The 23,025-nt window shown below is 47.8% G+C and overlaps 1 protein-coding gene across 1 annotated transcript in view; it reads left to right on the top strand.

The window, feature by feature from the left end:
- The window catches only part of PLXNC1 (plexin C1), a 146,654-nt gene that overhangs the window by 95,753 nt on the left and 27,876 nt on the right, over positions 1-23,025 (top strand). The window contains exons 17-19 of the mRNA XM_075599091.1: positions 9,378-9,484; positions 11,167-11,214; positions 19,380-19,513. Coding sequence (XP_075455206.1) covers positions 9,378-9,484; positions 11,167-11,214; positions 19,380-19,513 — 289 coding nt within the window. The remainder of the gene's footprint in view (positions 1-9,377; positions 9,485-11,166; positions 11,215-19,379; positions 19,514-23,025) is intronic.

Raw genomic sequence — 23,025 nt, 5'->3', positions numbered from 1 at the left:
TCGACTGTCGTCTGTTGCGTTGTGCTGCAGCGCCCTCCGCTTTGACGCCCTGCCTCACGGTACCGTGACCGAGGGCTGCCGCCCTGCGTGCGGTTGCTGAACTTCGCCTGCCGCCTTGCACTGCAGCACCCTCCGCGCTCCCTTCCTGTGGAGCGCGGCTTCTCTACATGCCGCCTGACGCGTTGTGCTGCAGCGCCCTCTGCTTCCCCTTCCCGCGGGGAGCAGCCTTAGTGCCACGTGCTGGTTTCACAGAGAACGCCTGCAGCCACCGATCCAACCATGCCTCGTCATGGTTTTCCGCCTCGACTTGAAGAAGGCGTAACTGCTCTGCCATTGCTGCCATGCAGCCCGCTTCCCGTATGCCTGTCCAAAATTTTCGCGCGACGGGGCACCGGCCCGTCCCTACCCGGCCCTGCTTGCACGGGTCGTGACTATTGCCTGCCCCAGGATTAGCAACCCAGGGCCTCACGCGCTGTGACCGCGTGCCTTCGCCAGCCCCTCTCCCCGCACAGCAAACCGTACGCACCCGCGCGCATTTCCGTGTGCCCATATACACCCGCGCGCATTTCCGTGTGCCCATATACACACGCGCGCGCGCGCATTTCCGTGTGCCCATATACACCCGCGCGCATTTCCGTGTGCCCATACACACCCGCGCGCACCCATAAACATCCACGCGCACCCATATAAACCCGCGCGCACCTGCGTGTGCCCCGCTACACACGCACCCTGCGTGTGCCCGTATACACAGACGCGCGCATTTCCGTGTGCCCATATACACACACGCGCATTTCCGTGTGCCCATATACACACGCGCGCATTTCCGTGTGCCCATATACACACGCGCGCATTTCCGTGTGCCCATATACACACGCGCGCATTTCCATGTGCCCATATACACCCGCGCGCATTTCCGTGTGCCCATACACACCCGCGCGCACCCATAAACATCCACGCGCACCCATATAAACCCGCGCGCACCTGCGTGTGCCCCGCTACACACGCACCCTGCGTGTGCCCCGCTACACACGCACCCTGCGTGTGCCCGTATACACACACGCGCATTTCCGTGTGCCCATATACACACGCGCGCATTTCCGTGTGCCCATATACACACGCGCGCATTTCCGTGTGCCCATATACACACGCGCGCATTTCCATGTGCCCATATACACACGCGCGCATTCCCGTGTGCCCATATACACACGCGCGCATTCCCGTGTGCCCATATACACACGCGCGCATCTCCGTGAGCCCATATACACACGCGCGCATTTCCGTGAGCCCATACACACGCGCGCATTTCCGTGAGCCCATATACACGCGCGCATTTCCGTGTTCCCATATACACGCGCACATCTACGTGTGCCCGTATACACACGCGCGCATCTACGTGTGCCCATATACACACGCGCGCATCTACGTGTGCCCATATACACACGCGCGCCCATATACACACGCGCATCTACGTGTGCCCATATACACACGCGCGCATCTACGTGTCCATATACACGCGCGCATTTACGCATGTCCATATACACGCGCGCATTTACGCATGTCCATATACACGCGCGCATCTACGTATGCCCATATACACACGCGCATTTACGTGCACCCCTATACCCATGCGCGCATTTACGTGCACCCCTATACCCACGCGCGCATTTACGCTTGGTATTTATCATCTAATAATTACTACAGTATATTTATATAGTTTATAATGTCACTAGATAAAGAGCTCTACTGACATCTACGTGTGCCCATACACACGCGCGCGCATCCACGTGTGCTCATACACACGCGCGCATCCACGCGTGCTCATACACACGTGCGCCCATACGCACTCGCGCACATCTACGTGTGGCCATAAATACCCGCACGCATCTACGTGTGCCCACGCACGCAAGCGCACATCTACGTGTGCCCCTATACACCCGCACACTTCTACGTGTGCCCCTACCCATATAAACATCCACATGTGCCTACATACAGACTTCTGATGTGCCTACACGTATATCGCAGAGAACAACGCATGCCAACCATGCCTCGTCATGGTTCTCCGCCTCGACTTGAAGGCGTAACTGCTCTGCCATTGATGCCATGCAGCCCGCTTCCCGTATGCCTGTCCAAAATTTTTGCGCGACGGGGCACCGGCCCGTCCCTACCCGTCCCTGCTTGCACGGGTCGCGACTATTGCCTGCCCCAGGATTAGCAACCCAGGGCCTCACGCGCTGTGACCGCTTGCCTCCGCCAGCCCCTCTCCCCGCACAGCAAACCGTACGCACCCGCGCGCATTTCCGTGTGCCCATATACACCCGCGCGCATTTCCGTGTGCCCATATACACACGCGCGCATTTCCGTGTGCCCATATACACACACGCGCGCGCATTTCCGCGTGCCCATACACACCCGCGCGCACCCATATACATCCACGCGCACCCATATAAACCCGCGCGCACCTGCGTGTGCCCCTCTACCCACGCACGTGCGCGCCCTGCGTGTGCCCGTATACACACGCGCGCATTTCCGTGTGCCCATATACACACGCGCGCATTTCCGTGTGCCCATATACACATGGGCGCATTTCCGTGAGCCCATATACACGCGCGCATTTCCGTGAACCCATATACACGCGCGCATCTACGTGTTCCCATATACTCGCGCGCATCTACGTGTGCCCACATACACACGCGCGCGCATCTACGTGTGCCCATATACACACGCGCGCATTTACGCGTGTCCATACACACGCGCGCATCTACGCGCGTCCATACACACGCGCGCATCTACGCGTGTCCATACACACGCGCGCATTTACGCGTGCCCATACACACGCGCGCATCTACGCGTGTCCATACACACGCGCATTTAAGCATGTCCACATACACGCGCGCATTTACGCATGTCCACATACACGCGCGCATTTACATGCACCCCTATACCCACGCGCGCATTTACGTGTGGTATTTATCATCTAATAATTACTACAGTATAGTTATATAGTTTATAATGTCACTAGATAAAGAGCTCTACTGACATCTACGAGTGCCCATACACTCGCGCGCATTTACGTGTGCCCATACACACGCGCGCATCCACGTGTGCCCCTACACACGCGCGCATCCACGCGTGCTCATACACGCGCGCATCCACATGCACCTGCCTACGTGTGCCCATACGCACTCGCGCACCTCTACGTGTGGCCATACATACCCGCACGCATCTACGTGTGCCCACACACGCAAGCGCACATCTACGTGTGCCCCTATACACCCGCACACTTCTACGTGTGCCCCTACACATATAAACATCCACATGTGCCTACATACATACTTCTGATGTGCCTACACGTATATCCATATATCCAACTACCTGTGCCCACACACCTATCCCCCACACATGCGCCTCCGCACGCACGCCTCCCCATGCGCCCATCCATGAATTAATTGGGGAATTCAGATAAAGTAACCAAGCATAAATGCTAAACATTGCGATTCCCATTAACAAGTATTTATCATCTAATAATTACCACAATATATCTATATAGTCTATAATGTCCCTAGATAAAGAGCTCTATTGACATTATATAATTCTCTGCACCGTCTGAGACCATAAGTGGGGGGGACACGTCGCCAGTCAGACCGCGCTCCCTCCTATGCAAATCTTATGCCAGCCTTTCTGTCCCAACTTCGCCATACCCCCACCCCGCACGGGCGGGCAACTGCTACCCCCGCACGGGATACCAGAAGGAAGCGGCCGCTGGGAGCAGTCAAGCATCCACTTGCCATCGCTCCCAGCGCCTCAGCGTGTCCCCCCCCGCCGAACTACAGTATATTTATATAGCTTATAGTATACATGCCTACATACACGTACACCGATTTACCTGTACCCATGTACACATATATACGTACCCGTATACACATATATATACCCGCACACACAAACCTGCACATAATCGCCCTGAGCGCATCAGCGTGTGTCCCCCCGCCGAAACTAACTGCGGGGGCAGACCGTGAAGCGCCAACCTTGGCCGCCCCCTCTTTGCGCTTACCCCCGGCCTAGGGCCGCAACCACTAAGAGCGGCTGCACTAGCCTATACATGCGTATATCTCCACTTACGTATACGTGCATACCCATATACACATGTACATACACACCCACATACCTGCACATAACACCCATAAATACCTGTACGTACATCCACATATATACCCACGCACATATACATATATATATCCATACCACACATACATATATATATATACACCCCCATACATATACATACATATATATATACACACATATACATATATATACACACCCATATCACACCCATATATACCCATACAACGTTATTTATTTATTATAGATTTTTTCCGGCCGGCCCCCCCTGTACAGCCCACCTCACGCATACATTTTAACGACCCCACAAGTGTGGGGGAAGGGGGGGGCGCGGGAGCAGCCGCCTCTCCAGCCGCATGGCTGACCGGTCCACCCCAACCCCCGTGCCCCGAGGCCACTAAACGAAAAGGGGGGGGGGGAGGGGTAGGAGGGGCCTCTGCCCGCGCTACATTCCACCACGTGGGACTGCGCCCCAGCCCCCGAACGGGCCGCGAGCAGCCGCCCGCATGGGACACACGCGGGCCGCATGCCTCGGCCGGAACCCCCTCTCCCCGCAACCAACATCCCTCTGCCTCTCCCCGCCGGGTGCCCCTACCCATGGCAGCCGCCGCGGGGCTATGCGGATGGAGGAGGCACCCGCCCGCACAACGCTGCGGGAGCAGGTAGCCCCCCTCCCCCCCCCCCAGGAGAAGCGGGGAAAAACCCGTCAGGCCCCTACTGCCCGCCAGACCCCCTCTGTCCCCCGAGACCAACCCCTCCCCGCCTGCAGCCGCCGCGGCACAGGCTTAAGTCCGACCCCCCCAGCTGCATGCTGCGCGCCGCAGATGGAGGATGGGGACGGGCCGCTACCCTACGGGGTCCCTCTCCTCCCTGCATCCCGCCTCCCCCCTCGCCGCCGATTCAAAAATCGCGGCTATACAGGAGGGGGGAGTGCCCAGGATTGACCCCCCTTTCGGGGCCTTACCTTAGTTTAAACTGCAGGGAGGAGCGGGACGTCCAAATCGTCTGGCGGGCAGCCAAAGAGGATGTGCTGCCCGCCAGCCTGGCCTTAAGTAGGCCTTCCTGGAACTCCTCCCCTGTCCTGGGGAGGGAGGTGTGGGGGCGGGCCAGCGAGGGGAAGGCCGGACCCCCCCCGGTCATGAAGCCCCCCCGCCTATGGCTAGGGGGGCCGCTATCTTGCGACATTTATTAATCGATCTATTTCAAATATCAATATCTTTCCAATCTTTTGCTTTACTTCTACTGTATTGTAGATGTTCCTAATTGTATTCTCATTACAACTCAACGCTGTGTTCCTCTGTCCTGCCAAAAAGAATGCAATTAATGCTTTTAAGTTGCAATATCTCAGTCACATACTTGTGGTTGTCCAGCTGTTTGTGGATCTTGTTGTCTAGCTCTTGAATGTCGTGCATATTGCACAGTCTGTTGCACTGCACTTTCACTTGACTCCTCATTTTTTGTAGCAGTATCATATCCTTTTTTTTGTCCCAGAATGACTGCTTAGTTGGCTGGTTTCACCCAATTATGAATTGATATCTGCATCTGTTTTTGCATTGGTTACTTTTTGTTTTCTTTTTTTGTTTCTGCTGAGAACATACTGTATGTTGTACCCCTTGGTTCAAACCCATTATTTCCTGGAAAAACAACATAGCGATCATCTTGTTCTGTCCCCAAAAAATGTTATAGATACCTCTGCAGTGTTACATCATAAAAGAAAGAGGGCCTCGGGCCTTCAACACTTCCAGCCAGGGCATTATTGGCCAGTAATGCCCTGTTCTTCGGGGATTATTACTTAATTAAGGTACATTAACCTGTACCAGAGCTTGATGAATCTTGGGGATAATAGTGTATACGCAGCTTACAGACACACCTTCTTCATGTGTACACAGTTTGACATTGCATAATAAGGGAAGTCTGTGAGATTTTCAAAGCTTCACACAGTACTGTAAAATTATGCATTATTACCTTTTTGGTCCATTAGGTTACCTATAAATCTATATTTCCCTGGAACCAATGCTACAATTCTGCATTTTCAGTTTATTAAAAAGCTAATTTATCAGTAACCCCTAACGTAAGTAGAAGTTGAGTCATACAGTGTTATTTTTCTGCATTAACCATATTACTGCTTAATGAATCCGATGTAAATATAATTTAGGCCGTAAGTAGCTCATTTGCATCACTTTATATTGCAGTATGCCATGTGTTAATAAGAACACTTAATAAATGTTATCTTCTACAAAATAGTAAGATTGCTTCAGTGACTACCACGTTAATTATTGTATGCTATTAATTGCAATTCCACTGCTACTTAATGAATCTGAACCCAACGCCCAGATTCACTACGCAATGTTTAATAATGGAATACAACGTTACGTTAAACAAAACAGGAACGGCTATTAATTTGCCAAATTTGCTACAAATTCACAAAAATAATTGTATGAAGAGATAACTTCCATAATTTATTTCATTGGAATATGGTTAACGGAAGTTACGTCATAATAGATTGTGTTGTCATGTACCAGGTGGTATTTCTAAATAGCATGTGTGTGGCAATGTAACAGGAGTTACTATCTCTAAATAGCGTGTGTGTGTGTTTATTAATGGTAGTCTATATGCAAAGCATTGTCACGTTAACTGACAACTATTTTAGAAATTTGTAAATTCTCATTAGTATCCTTCTTTGTCTATGTTAAGATATTAGTCATATTTATACTATATTGACATTATATGGTGAGCCTATAATAACGGAGTATTTTTTTTTTTTCTACATGTATGGCTTTCTGGCACCTGAATAAATATAGGTATTTGAAGTGGTGATACTGAATAAAACTTTGTATTTTTCTGACTGTTATACTTGCTTTTGAGACATTTCAGGTAATTTGGAGAATCTCTGTGTTCTTACAGCTAAACTATATTTTTGCAGAAACTGGAAGTGTACAAACGTGTCAATAAGGTCAAACGTATACATGACGTAAACAACATTATTAACATCCTTATTTCCCAACATCAAGTACAGTGTTCCTTAGTGAATCTTTTGTGACTATGATTTAGACCCTAATTAGCTCTTTTGCAACCAATATAACAGGAGAACAATTGAATACTAACCCTTCAACAGGAGTAAAACATAATTAATGCTATCTTATTTTCTATACTAAATGTGGAGTTACCTATAACACATGAATCATAAATATGCTAACACCTAGGAATATGCTAAATATTTCCTTGTATTCACAAACCAAGCCAAATGTGTCATTTTTTTCTTTGAAATCTGTAAACTTTGCAAAAGAAATTCGGCAAGGATTAAAATGAATGTTCAGGTCAAATAACCCCCCAAAAAAAACATAATATAGATCTTGATCTCATCCACTTGATCTCTAACAAAATTCTGATTCACTGGTGTTCAATTCCCGAACATTCACTGCTATGGAACAGATACTTATACTGTAATAATGTCCTCTCAATGAAGGGAGTGAATCAGCTTTGACAAAGCTCCACAAGGGTGAAACGCGTTAGAGCGCTGAGGGGGGACTCTCCCTTTTTAATCTGTACTTTGCTCATGATTTAATAAAGGCATTTTTTTAGCGCAGTCCAGCCTTCATCCATTTTTGCTAGCAGTGCCCGCTGATTCACTCCCTTCATTGAGAGGATTTTCTATACACCATTGCCAGCAGCCTGGAGCACGCCGATCCAGACAGAGCAGCAACACTGGAGTAAGTGACTATTTCATTATATACTATTTACAAGCCACCCCAGGTGAACAGCCATATATATGCGGGATACACATGTTTGAGGGGTCCGCAGTTGGTTGCAAGACCACTCCGGTCAACCCTCTGTATACCGCCAGGCTGCTCCCACATTAGGGGTAAGTCAGGAGACTTTGCTTGAATTATTCTCTTAACTCCTGCGTGTCCGTCATCGTTTTACAAAAATAACACATGGACAATATATTCCTGGACTGATACTCTGCAGCACATGAAAAGTTTTGGGGGCTCATCCCTTTCAACATTGTTTCCATTATAATAATGTCCTGAATGGGCTTGAACTCATAAAAACTCCTTATGTCTGTTCTCAAATCAACAGGTTTCATACCATATAAAGTCTCTGGCGATGCAGCAAAAAATAATATTAGTCACATGCCTGCTTACAGATACAGTAGCAATGTTTCAGGGCCCCTGGCCCCATCCTCAGGCTCTAAAAACATGATGCATCGTTATTTAAATAGCTCTATTACAACCGCTTGGTCAAATGTTGACCAATCAGGTAAAATAACCTTAAATTCCAGTCCCAAAACCATTCTCACAATGCCATATAGTTATGCAAAGTTTGCTAAACTTTTAGTATTTCCGCATATCCCCTAAAAGAGTCATTTTCAGCAACAAAAAATCTCAATCTACAACAGGCCAAAGAGCTGCTCTGACCATGCAAAGTTGTATTCCAAACTTGGGATATGGCCTTTTGTTGTTGACAGCCAAGGGTGAAGGCATAGGACAACGTACCAGGGACTATGATGCACTGGTAACCCTACATTTTTGCTGAGTTTTAATATTCATAACATGGCATGAAGGTTATGTCCTAACTCATTAAATTCAATCTATTGGGTACTAGTAATCTGCCCAGCCCTGTTACTTATCGCTAGGAACATTCTGTACCCAACAGATATTCACATTATCCTAGGTGATGCTGTCATTTAGGCTTAAAATCTCCAAGTTGATTCCATAATACTACAGTGTCTCAAATTATCAACGAAGTTCACTTATTGCAGTGATGTGTTTAATAAGTTACAATGAGGGTTACTGGCACAACTTTTTAATCAGATAAGTATTGTATTTTCAAATAATATTCAAAAGTGTATCCTGTAAATGTTTGTGAACATTATAACATGACGTTTTCTGTGGGTTTTACAGCCCATCTTTCTGCCTTTTCCTGTCCCAAACCTAACTGATGCCAAGACAGGGAGACGAGGATCAAAGAAATTGTGAAAGTCAATAGAAAGCTATGTATTTTGAGAATACCTGTCTGCAGTAATTGTGGCTACATTACACACAAATTCATAATGACATGTATTTTCATGGGAAGTCGTACATTTATATATGAAAATCTGGAACAGTCTAAAATGTATAATGCTACAAATTGGTTTCTTACAAGAATCATTCTATATTTGTATGACTAAGAAGTTAAAGTGTTTGCTTCCTTTGGTTATTAAACATGTGCTGATTATTAATGCATTGTTTTCTGGGGTTGTGCTTTGTGCGTAGGTTTTGCTGAATTACAAATAGATAAAGTAGATGTCACAGTGGAAGCACCTGGTACCATTCCATTCTTTGACTACAAACATTATGCTGTAAGAACTTTATTCCCGGAGGTACTGTACAACTTCAGCATTTACTTTTTTGTTCATTTAGTGACTGTTCTAAAGATAGGGGAGTAAATAAAATACCACTTGTGATGCACTTGCATGTCTCAGACAGGTCTGCAACCCTGTCTCTCTCCATTATCACTTAGCATACAGTGCTTCCACTGCAGCCAGGGGGTAATGACATGGAAATGAGCACAGTGAGTCACTCTTTATTTCTTATCCACTTTAACATAGACCCCTATGAGCTTGTGCCTGATGTATTACACAGCTTTTTCTGCACAGCCTGGGTTAAAGAAGTGCAGAGCCAGGAAACCTACTCACAGACGGCTATTTGGACCTTTTGGGTCTCATCAGTGTGAGGGGATAAATATACATAAAATAATGGCTAGTGCTCTCTTTCACCATGAGCTCTTTACTGAGCAGTCAGTTGTCTAATACCTTAAACTATGCTCTCCATATGGGAATTCAGCAAGCTCTAATATCATGTATCAGAGTTTGATCTTCGTTTACTTACAGTAACTGCCATTGATTAGAATGGCATTAAATGCAGATCACATGCTGATACCCATTATCAGAGCTTAGCAAATCCCCCCCATGACTCTTACCCCATCACTAAAATTGGATGCTATACCATGCCCAATACAATGCTCTTATTGCACACATTGTTTGTACTGTATGCTAACATTGTAAAGCCTTGCACATGTAATCAGAGGCAGATACATACAAAATAATAAAGGACTCCGTAAAATATAAAACTTCATCATTATTTAATGAAGCTGAAATAGTGCAGGGTGTTTGTTTCAATCTGTAGAACACTCAATAGGTGAAGAATTACTGTTACCAAAGCCTGTAATATAACGCAGCAATCTGCCGAGTGCAATCAATAATTGTATTATTTTACCTCACCCAGTGGTGTGGTAGTGACAATCAAAGCACAGAAAATGTAATGAAAAAAGGAATGCAACTGAAAAAAAAAACATTTATTCTATTTCAATTTGCATTCCAGCCTATGCCAAATCATTGTAAGCCACTGTAGAGAGTTTATTTAGTTAATAAAAAGGTATTTTGAATTTAAGCTCCCGACAAAAATAGCCATGACCTTACCTAAGGGTGCCACAAAAGCAGGACAACCCTGGTCTTAGCAGTCCCTTCCTGAGGAGATATTTTGAATTGGCATTATAGGGAAATAAACATGGCTTCCAAGCAGTGTTGATGTTACCCTTAGTCACCGGCTCACTGTAAATGATGTTGCCATGGCATGAACCATGCTGAATTAAAATGGAGATAGTTCTGTTCCTAGAACTCCTCGCACCCAGTTAACACTTTGTGTTACTGGCCCCTCGGGCAGTAAAAAGGTTAAGGTTATGTTGATAAAGCCAGGGGGCTAAGGGGATTGCTGCATCATATTTACTGTACATGTTACCTATAAAGAGACAATATACTGTAGTCATACAGGTGTCAACAACTTAGTTGTTAGTCACTCCCCCCCACCCAATTAAATTATATAAGCAATGCCAATGTTCTCATATTCCTCCAATTAACATTTTTTTCAGCTGACACAAAATTATTGAGAATATATGGAAGTTTTCCTCAGATACCTATACAAATCTAGATATGATAATAACTGTAGAACTGATCACACCATGTTGTTATTTGCAATGTCTGTTAATTGCCATGTTGTCTTTCAGTCAGTGGGAAGCCATGTCAGTGAAGAGCTATGTGAAAATACCCCCTCAGTAAGTATAGTAGCTTTTATTTTCAAATAGTACATTACAATATTTTTAATCTCCAATGTAGAAATGTCCAGTTTTGGGGTAGCCCCGGTGAAGATTTGGAACAGCATAGTTCTGCCCAAAACGGTGAAATAAGGTAGCTTTGTGTTTAGAGTTTGGAGGTTAGTAACTAACGTCTGCTGGCTGCCAAACTGGGCTGAATCCAGTGCAAAAGAATTGCATCAGATTTATCAAAGGAAAACATCCACTTGCTTTTAATGGGATTACATTCCTTCCATAAATCTGGTGCTGTTTCTTTGTGTAGCGGTCATGTAAAATGGCTACAGTCATCTCTCCTGCTGACAGTAAGGCCTGGTAAGTTGTGGGCATGCCAGCAGTAATTATGGAGGTTTGCCCTCACACCCTGGTGGGGTGCCCTGTGTATGGATGGGAGTAGTCACATGTTCTGACTCCATGGTTAGTGATGTCAGAGGTGTGTCAGCTTCCAGAGTGTACATAAGGCACAGCACTGAGTCTAAAGTTAGATTTGCATCCAGTTCTGAAAGGAGTTCAAGTTCAAGCACTAGCCTGAGTTAATAGGAGTTCTAGTTATGTTATAGTAACTGAAGAGGAGACTGTGTCCAGGGACCTGGCACAGGGCAGTGATCCCTGCGGGGATAGGGAATCCCTATCTAAGGAGAGATACACCTTTTAAAGGGAGGCACTGACTGGAGAATGAGTGGCTAAGAATATACTGCGAGGGGCAGCTAGCCCACATCAACCAATAAAGATGTTCTCATTCACAAACCCTCTCGTGTACATGTGTGGAGTGAATGTACAGAGAGGAGCACCACGGAGGAGTTCCTCAACAGGATCATCCCCTTGCGGACGCAGGGACCCTGATGAGGTGGAGGCGCTGCACTGGAACAAGGTGAGACTCAGCACACTACCTCAGCTGCCTGTCTGGACGGGTCCTCCCCACACACCATCATGTGGGAGACTCAGGAGTCCTGTTGCCAACAGGTGCACCACCAGACACTACCACACTGTAATGGGGGCCGGTTAGACCACAGGGGCCAACGTGAGATTGGGTGGGTCAGGCCGGTTCAGAAATACCGTTACATTTGGAGGCGAGCTGCTGAGATCAGATCTGTCATCAGGACAGGCTCTAGCTAGGCACACTGGGAAACGGGGAGAGAGTCTGCTGCCACTCTGTGCTGCGTAGGGACGGACCTAGGGGTGGTCAGGGGGCTGACGGGATATTGTCAGTTCGCAGGGACAACCTAGGGGCCTGAAAGGAGTGAGGGGTCTGGAGCCGGGCTATAGCTGACCGAGTCACCTTGAGGCAGTGCTAGTTGGTAGGACGCCAGAAGGGATAGCCTGTAACTTGGTCAGGAATCCTGGATAGGGTCTGCGCTAGGCTGACCAAGAGAGGTAGACGCCCCAAGTACTGCATGGCAGAGCCAGAGTACCTAGCCCATTCCAGACACTTACCATAGGGAGCACAGACTGGGAGGAAGGAGTCACAGCAGACACTGAGAGAGTGAGCCTAGCCTGAGGTAGTGCAACATGAGTCCAGCCTAGATCAGGTACACATGTGGTGGTGCATCTGAGCAATCTTTATTGTACTGATGTGGAGGCTGCCCCGCAGAGCGAAGTCCCATGTACGATAACTGTTACGAGAGAATGGAGGATCCGCGTGGTGCGGAGAACATAAAATGGCGACCAGAGGCTGATGGGAGGGCACCTGTGGCGTGTACCCCACTGAAGAGCAAACTGTCGCCGAATTATCATTAACCAGTCTGCTCTGGAGCGGAGCAAAGGCCGTGGCTGCTCTGTTTTTATCCTGTCTGGGACACCGAGGGGCCACCCTTGAAGAGTGTGAGGAAATTGTAATAATTGGGGGAGAACCCCGCGAGGAGAGCAAACAAACTGACTTTTTGGGCTTAAAAGCCAACCAAAATGGCGGTTCCCGCTTGATAGGGAAACCGCGTGGGACAGTCACAGAGAAAATGGCTGATGCAAAACTTGCAAAGAGCTGGCCGGGAATGGCACGAACAGCAGAGCCCAGCCCTGATGGGGGGCATGGCGCGAAAGCTATGGCTGCGCCTTCATGGACAGTGACTCACTCGGCCCCTGTGCTGAGTCAACCGCTTAGTCTATGGGACCCTCCTCTGATTTCTACCAGGGGGAGTGACTTTCAACTATGGCCTGTGGGAATGCACCCACTGGGCCCAGGGACTGATATCCAGACGGCGCCACTACAAAAAGTAGTTCCGGCCGCGGAAATGATTTGCAAGAAAGAGGGATATTTTGCACGCAAAGCTGCTGCAAGGAGAAGGCGGGAACTAGCCGCGGGAAAAGAATCCAGCTCTGAGGAGGAAACTGGCGCGAAAACGCAGACCGCGCCCACCAGGACTGAGAGAGGCGCGGCCTTAATTAAGGGGCATGATATTCCCCTGTGGGACCCGCCCATAATTGCAACCCCTGGGGGCGGGTTCCAGCTATGTCAGCGGAAGGAGGAGCCGAAGCAGGAAGTGGCTGGCCCAGAAGCTTCTACCGGTCAGTTGCGAGGAACCACTGACCTGGAGAGACCCACACTGAAAGTGGTCCCCACAAAGAGAATGGCCTGCCCCTCCGCTGTGGGAACTATGGTCTCCACCCAGCCCTACTCAGTACCCGGCGGGCTACTAGTAGTAAGGGTGGCTAACACCGAGACGGTGGTCGGGCTCTGCCTACAATGCGGGCTGCCCGGAGGCACGGTCAACACGGCGACACGTTGCCCACATTGCGGGACACTGTACTTATGGCCTATGCCAACGTTTATACCGATACAATCGGCTGACCCCCCGGGGGACCAGGCTAGGCGAGCCGCCGAGTCCCCTGGCGCACTGTGGATAGGACGTGCGAGTCCCGGAGAAAGGGGACTGGAGCCGGTCAAGTCGGCTGGGTCGGCCGCAACCGAGACAGTCGGGTCACCTCCTGACCGCACCGAGAAGGGAGAATACTCGGACGAGGATCTCCGTGAACTAGCGGAGGTGACATCGAGGCCCAGGATAGAACCGGGGAGGATGACACCCCGTGGTACCAGCAGCTGTCAGAAAGACAGGACGTCCCCCGCAGATCGGCGAGCCGAGAGACGGAGTCCCTCCGCCTCAGAACGTGGCGGCGACGGACGAGAGACGCCGGTACCCCTGCGGACGGGTAAGAGGAGTCCCTTCACTTACCTTGCCCCAGCAGACGGTGTAGGAGTAGAGAGGCCATGCCAGGCCGCAGGCGCACGTGGAGAGACGGCATCACGTCCGGTGAAGACGACGGCGGAGCTTCCGGATGTCGTCATTGAAGAAGAGATCCCGAATGGGGGTCCAACCCGCGATGACGGTGTTTCCGGTTCCGGGGAGGACATCACTTCCGGTGGCGACAGCGGAACCCCGAGAAAGAATGCAGCGACGCTTCGGCGATCAGGGGGAGGTCCCCGATCACCTACAAGGCCCAGGAGTTGGATGGGCGATCCAAGGACTGAGGAGGGTGAGATATCCTCATTGGACCAGTCTACGGACAGCCAGGAACGGGTCGTAACCCCGTGGGGTCCAATTTCTTGCCCATACGCCCAATCCCACGCCCTAGCTAAAACCCCTGCCCCAATCACACGGTCCCCGGGTTCCCCGCCTAGTTTGGAATCTGTGGACATATCATCAGGGGGAGAAGGGAGACGGACTGGGGAAAGACAGCGCAGTGGCGCTACGGAGGGCGATTCTAGGGGAGGGGGAGAATTGAGAGTGGCCACGACCGCACCCGAACCAGTGATAAAGGCCCCGGGATCTTCCAGGTGGTCTCTACCGCGATCGGCACGGTCGTCGGGGGTATTTTCTATAGATGATGATAGGGAGTCAGGGGGGTCAAATAAATTTAGAGAGAACCGTTGGTGGGCCCCATTATTCGAAGGGTACTCCGCCTGGATGGACCGCACTCGGTTCCTCATCCGGCGAGAAGATGAGGTGGATTACTGGTGGGCTGTGGGAGAATTCACACCTGAACAAAGGGACAGAGAGTTGCAGGAGCGGTGGCTGCAGATTGAGCATAGGGAGATAGAACCCATGGGTCCTAGCATCCTATCAGACCCCGTGGACCCTGATGAGCCCCTATCATGGGTGTTACCTGGGAGGGCAGGTAAGGCTGACCTGACTAGGATAAGTAGGGCCGAGAGAACCATAATGGCTCGGTATAAATCATCCCACGGGTTGGAGTACCCGTATGTCCCTGAGCCTCTTATGGATGAGATAGAGGACAACCGGGATAGGTGGCTTAGGGGGGCCATTGAAATGCACTTAGTAGGAAGAGGGAGTTCCGTGATAGGGAAGAAGGCCGAGGAGCGCATAGAGCACTTAGTGCGGGTATGGGGCATTGGCAGAAACATTTATAAGCACAGGGTGACATATAGGCCTGAGAGGGGACTGCCTAGGCACTATCACGTCACGGTCATAGACATGGGCGGAAGAGAGGTCAAGAAACCTGACCCGAGTCACTATTTTTAGGGGGTACTAATACATTACGCGGGTTCGTGGCTGCTGGTCGGGGCGGGCTTGGCGGAATGTACTGTAGTCATTTTTGTTATACACCATGGAAATTTGTACGTGAAGTTAACCTAATTATGTGTTGTATTTCAGTGCTTCCTGGAAAAGGGTATACAAATTTAGGTCCCAGCGAGGACGATGGGATTCACCAGGGGGAGAATGTAGCGGTCATGTAAAATGGCTACAGTCATCTCTCCTGCTGACAGTAAGGCCTGGTAAGTTGTGGGCATGCCAGCAGTAATTATGGAGGTTTGCCCTCACACCCTGGTGGGGTGCCCTGTGTATGGATGGGAGTAGTCACATGTTCTGACTCCATGGTTAGTGATGTCAGAGGTGTGTCAGCTTCCAGAGTGTACATAAGGCACAGCACTGAGTCTAAAGTTAGATCTGCATCCAGTTCTGAAAGGAGTTCAAGTTCAAGCACTAGCCTGAGTTAATAGGAGTTCTAGTTATGTTATAGTAACTGAAGAGGAGACTGTGTCCAGGGACCTGGCACAGGGCAGTGATCCCTGCGGGGATAGGGAATCCCTATCTAAGGAGAGATACACCTTTTAAAGGGAGGCACTGACTGGAGAATGAGTGGCTAAGAATATACTGCGAGGGGCAGCTAGCCCACATCAACCAATAAAGATGTTCTCATTCACAAACCCTCTCGTGTACATGTGTGGAGTGAATGTACAGAGAGGAGCACCACGGAGGAGTTCCTCAACAGGATCATCCCCTTGCGGACGCAGGGACCCTGATGAGGTGGAGGCGCTGCACTGGAACTAGGTGAGACTCAGCACACTACCTCAGCTGCCTGTCTGGACGGGTCCTCCCCACACACCATCATGCGGGAGACTCAGGAGTCCTGTTGCCAACAAGTGCACCACCAGACACTACCACACTGTAATGGGGGCCGGTTAGACCACAGGGGCTAACGTGAGATTGGGTGGGTCAGGCCGGTTCAGAAATACCGTTACATTTGCAATGGTTTTGCCCCATTTACAGGATACAATGATGCTCGATTTAAAGGATGCGATATACTGATGTTATATATTGTCACGTTGTATTGTACTTATACATCTTTTTCTTTTCTTTTATCGTGCTGCAGTACTCCTGAATTATTTAAATATACTGTAAAAAGTAAATAACTGCAGGAAATCAGTTTGCTGTTCATTAGTTCAAAATGTCTTAAAATATTTCTAAGGAACAATTTCAAACAAAATTAGAGTGCTGATGTATTTTATTTTTTAAAGATTGCTTTACTGTATTACTGCTTTCTGACCTGAACACCTGCATTAAAGACTGGCGAGATCTCATGGGTTTATCTACAGTATAACTATGTCTATGAAAAACTCTAGTAGAGCGAGTGTAGTTCTCAACTATCAGACCCGGTTCCGTCTGTAGAAAATTGGTGAATGAGTATCCAGATGAAGATGGAGTGTCCACAGTATGATAATACAATTGAGCTGGAAGGGATAGGTGTCTAGTGGAGTCCACGTGACATCCACATCAATTGACACTTCAATAAGCACCCAACCAGAATGTGGATATATGTGTAATAATGTTCATTGTGTACAGGATATATCTTAAGGCACTGCGGCTCTTTACCTGTACCCTCCAAGGGACACTCCCATTGTCTGTGGCGTGCAGTCCATCCAGGTGTAGATTCAAAGTTATAGAGGATGTAGATAGAGCACAGCCAGGGAAATCCTCCTTTTGCTATCCAGAGAAGGGAAAAAATAGCCAGGCAACTCCAAACTAAATATATGATCAATTTATTGCATGCTAGAAAAACAATAAAAACGGACTACATGAACGCACCTACGCGTTTCATGCAACAGCACTTTATCAAGGTGTACAAGGTAATGAAAAGGCTGCTTCTTTATACTCACCAGAGCTGAGCTGATGGTGCGACGGACAGCTCTGGTGAGTATAAAGAAGCAGCCTTTTCATTACCTTGTACACCTTGATAAAGTGCTATTGCATGAAAAGCGTAGGTGCGTTCATGTAGTCCATTTTTATTGTTTTTCTAGCATGCAATAAATTGATCATTTATTTAGTTTGGAGTTGCCTGGCTATTTTTATCCTTCTCTGGATACCAAAAGGAGGATTTCCCTGGCTGTGCTCTATCTACATCCTCTATAAATATGAAAAACTCTAACCTTTCTCCATTTAAAGCTATCACAACTTTAAAGGCTATGGCCCTAGTGCCAGTGCCTCCGCTGCACGCGCGCCCGCGAGGCTGGCGGCGCGTGCAGCCAATTCCCCAGTCTGCAGTGAGCTGCAGGCACTGCAGGGGGAAACACAGGGGTGGCGGGGGAGTGACGGGGGCACGGCCATGACATCACCCGGCAGGTTCGCCCTCATTGGCTGAACTGCCATGGGGCATGGCCTAGTGCTCCGTCGCGAGTCCTGCTCTCAATTCTATTTAGAGCAGTAGAAACTCTCGGCGCAGCGGCCCCCCATGGCAGCGGGCCTGGCCCCATTGAGGGGAGGGCTTTTGTTCCTGCCACGTCCGCCACAGTGGGCGCTGCAGTAGCCAGGGGGGATCTGGCCTTATGAATCAGCACAAGAGAGGCAGCATAGGATGACATTACATGTCTGTACAGTAAATATACCTCCTTGTTCTCAGTGCCTATGGGTGATATTAATGTTGAAAATGTAAAAACAGGAAGAGCATAAATGTTTATGCTCATTAAAAGAATCCACTTTGATACACGCCACAATTAAAACTTAACATGTATGTGCAATATTAAATTAAACCATATATCACTATTATTATAATTATATTGATAATTAAAAAGGGACGTGCATGGGGATGCTTGCAGTGGCAATAGCCAGCTCTGCCAACCTAATTGTGGATATTTTCTCACTCAATGGCAGCTTGGTGATTAATAAATAGTGTTCACCAATTTAAATCATATTGCCTTGAGAATAAATGATGGAGCCATGTATTCATATATATGAGCTAATATGCCGATAAGGTGGCTATTGAGCTACAATGAATAGCTTGTCCCAAGCTGGATATAATTCAGCAAACAGACCTCCAAAGTTGTTCCACAAACTTGCAATGATGATTTGATAATGCCACACTAACCAACTATAGGTTTAGGCAGTTACAAAGTAATTTCACATTCAATTCGTTGTTCTATGGCAAGACGGCTATTTAGTCAAAACAATGATGACAGCCTGTGTTGATTTGTAGCAAGTGTACAACATGAGGTATGCTTTTGCCCAGAGGTGTAACCAGTCTACCTGCCTTCTACTGTAGGTAGCAAAAGAGCTGGCTTACCAAGTGTAGCAACAGAAGTATCAATTCATTGGTACAGTATATTGATGCGTGTTGCCCCTCACAGAAGATTGCGCAGTTAGTATACGTGATTGCTCTGGTTTGCACTTCACTTTTTAATTATTAGTATAATTCTAATAAGTGGATTATTTTGATGCACATAAACATTTATGCCCTTTATTTTTTCCGTCTCTCACTTTAATTCATAGGATTGCGCCAACTCTGACATTACTTTTTACTACTAACAAGGGCCGTTTATGTTCGGAACTCTAGTGGATCAACCCCTTTCTTCCCATTTTGTGATATTAATGTAGGGCTGATTCTTATTTTTTTAATAACAGCCTTTCAAGAGCAGGAACACTGCACAAGAGGATGAAAGCATATCTGTCCTGAATGCATTATTTGAGAACAAGAGGTTTCTGGTCCTATTGATACATACCCTTGAAAAACAGAAGACTTTCTCAGTCAAGGACAGGTAAGGAATATTCAATTATTTCTAAATGAGAAACTAAAACATATCCATTTATCTGTTGTGGTGAGTGGGGGCGGTTCTGCCTCACTTTCATTTGAGAGCTTGTTTCCAAAAACCTATGTCTTTAAATTATAATTGTGTTCGACTAACTACAAGGAAGTCTTCAGACAGCTAACTAACCATGATCAAAAGGAAGACTTTACTGCAGGATCTTCTTTCCATATTATAGTGAGCTAGTGTTAGAGACATTGATTGTTTTATATTAAGTACACAAGGCAAATTATCTAGTAAAGTAAGTTAATGCCCTCTGCTTGCAGGTACCGCTTTGGACTTTGGGGTTGAGGCTGCAAAGAGGACTGGCCTCCCAGCCCTTCAGATAGGGACTTGGAGAGAGTGTTCGCCCCTACAGGGGGATAGGCTGATCTGTTTGTTTTGTGTGCTGCCTTAAAACTGTATTGTTTGAAGCTACAGGCTGAATAAAAGCCAAGGTTTCTTTCCCCCAATATATGTCTCACTCGTCTCCTAAAAGGGCCAGCTACCGTTTCACTCTCAGAAGGGATTCCCCCTCATTGGATGCTTCCTCACTTGCTGGTGGCAGCCTCACTGTGTGAGCAGGATAAGCTGCTTTCTTTCTCGGAAGCGAAGACATTCGGTTTTCTCTTGCATCTCCTATGACAGGGTATCACCATCAGATATTTGCCCACTCTCAGATTGAGGAATGCCACAGGTCAGCTAATTTAACATAGGACCATGTAAAGGTTGTACATTATCTCCTGTTAGGTCAGATAACTGTATCCAACAAGCAGGTGGTGGACAGTTTTTATTTCAGCATTTTTTATTTTATTCTATCTGTCCACTTGTAGGCTGAAAACTGACACCCTGTACTATGTACCCAGACACCTAGACTTCCCTTTAGGCTGCTTGTTGCCACTATGGGAGTTTAACTGGGGCCAGTTTTCTTCTATTTGATGCTTCTGACAACCAGATGGGTTGTACTATCATGTTTTTCTGTTATGCACCTGGGTCACAAAATTACTTCATCCCCAGTCCCTCCTTGTTATAGTTCTTACCGGGAACTAGGATCCACAGGGAGGCCATTCCTGTGTCTGAGGGGAGCAAGGTGCAAGTCTATGCACTTCCATCGCCAGTATACTGTAGGCAATCAGCTGGATCCTGTCCTGTTTTCTGGGAAGGTCTGGTGGAGCCAAGTCTTTGTAAGACAATACTCAAAGAGATACATGGGGAGGTGGGGTCAGACACTAGAAAGTGCCCTAGGTTGGACAGTAGTAGGAGTGCAGTTTAACATGTCTAGAGGGAGGAATTAAATGCTCTGCCCCCCCTAGTCATTATACGGTGCAGGGATCCAGGGGTATAGAAGGTAGAATTCCAAATGCACACCGAGATCAAGGGTCCGGAGGCGTAGGTCCAGATACAAGCCGAGGTCAAAACAGGAACTGGATAAGCAAGACAAGACAGCAACAGGGCAGCAGGGTATTTGAGGCAAACACTAGTACACAGAAGTACACAGAGGTTTATGCTCAGCCAGTTTGCAGCAGGGTTGACTGAGCATTTAAAGGACAGACAGCCAATGGTAGGGCAGCAGGGTAATGAACAAGAAACGCCCCTAGACCTATTCAGTCCACTGGTAAACAGGGGCGAGGAGAAGTGGAGGAATAATTGCTGATGCAAATTAACCCCTCGTGTGCCCATGGTAGCGCAGCGCCTGCACATAGCTTGCATGCTTTGCACCTCACCCGTGACGTCACGAGGGCGAAGCCTGAGCGAGGTCCGTGCAGTTTCCCCCAGCCTAGCAGAGCGGCGTACGTTTGGCGCTTTGTCACAGGATGTGTCACGGGGGCAGAGCCTAAGCACGGGACTTGCGGTGTCCCTCAGCCTGGTAGTGCGGCGTGAGTCACCCTTCCCGTCACGGCGTGCATCGCGGGGGCGGGACCGACGGACAATCCTCACAGTAGGCAGGATAGTTTCTCAGTCTCTGCTCTTTTTGCTCTTTGTTGTATCTAGGCATGTTTGTGTGTCCATATGTTTGCACTTGCTCCTCCCTTCCCATCTGGAGGCAAATCTGAACGTTTAACTGAAGAGGTAGCTGCATGACTGGAGAAGTGCGCTACAGAATAATAACATATATTGCTATTGAACTGGAAATAGTGCAGAGAAGAGCCACCATATTAATAAAAGGGATGGCAAGGCTGACTTATGAGCAAAGGCTTTCCAATCGAGGTTTGTTTACATTAAAAAAAAAAAAAGAAGTGTCTACGTGGGGATATAATAACTATATACAGATATATTCAAGGTCAATACAAGTAACTTCGTCTTTTTTTTTAATTCTTTATTTATTGTCAACATTTTTATAACAGTTAACATACAACACAATATAATACACTACAAAACCAAACATCACAATACAACATACAAATTATAATAATCATATATAGATAGTTAAACAATAAATACAAACAATCACAATACAAAAACAAAACAAAATTCAATTAAAATAAAATCTGAGAACAAGTCAACTCCATATTTAATAAACCCGTTTATCCCTATTATTCTCATTTTGGCAGATGATTCCTCTCTCACATCTTACAGTATAATATTACCAGTGAACTCTAACCACGGTCGCCAGAGAAACTCATATTTTAACCTTGTATCAGTGGTTATATACGATAGTTGTACCTTCCTCATAACCTCCCATACTCTCCACTCCCATTGTCTCATAGTGGGGGCCTCCAGTTTTTTCCAGTTGGCAGCTATTGGACTTGCTGCATTCAGCATATGTATTAATAGAGATTTCCTAATTCTGTGCCCTAATACAAGGAACTTTTCAGGTAACTTTGCATCCTAGTGACAGTACAAACGACATGAAGTCACACTTTGAGAATTGAGAAAATGAGATCTCACTAGCAGCAAAGTAAATGGGTCTTTACAGTAAGGACAGTTAAAATGGGGAATTTACTACCGATGGAGATTGTGTTAGCAGATATAATCTATATTTAAGATGAGGTTAGACTTTTTTTTTTAGGATACACAGGGATATACCAAAAAGGTTTAACGAAGGAAGAATGTTGATCCAGGGACAAATGTAATTGTCATTACTGGATTCTGGAAGGAATAAATTGTTTCCCCTTATGAGCAGGGCCGCCAACAGGGAGGGACAAAGGGTACGGGCATCAGGGGGCCACCAGCACGGCCCTGCCAGTTATATATATTTTTTTAAATGGCGGCGATTTTGCATGCGCAGAGCCGAGGTCCCGCAGGGCAAGCAGGGTGTCCAGCCTCCCGACGGGGGCGGGGAAGCGCCAACCCAGGATCCCCCCCCCGCACGCGCGTGCGCCAACCCAGGATCCCCCCGCGTGCATGCGCCAACGCAGGATCCTCCCCCGGGCAGCAGCCGCAGAGGATGCTGCAGCCACCTGCCAAGTCTTGCGCCCCGGCCCCCCGAGCCCACCTCCGCGCGCCAACCCACAGCAGCAGCCGCAGAGGATGCAGCAGCTGGC

The sequence above is a fragment of the Ascaphus truei genome, chromosome 5 (assembly GCF_040206685.1).
Source record: "Ascaphus truei isolate aAscTru1 chromosome 5, aAscTru1.hap1, whole genome shotgun sequence".
NCBI classification, from domain to species: domain Eukaryota; kingdom Metazoa; phylum Chordata; class Amphibia; order Anura; family Ascaphidae; genus Ascaphus; species Ascaphus truei.
Note: the sequence above shows the minus strand (reverse complement) of the source record. Positions and strands in the feature narration are given on the sequence as shown.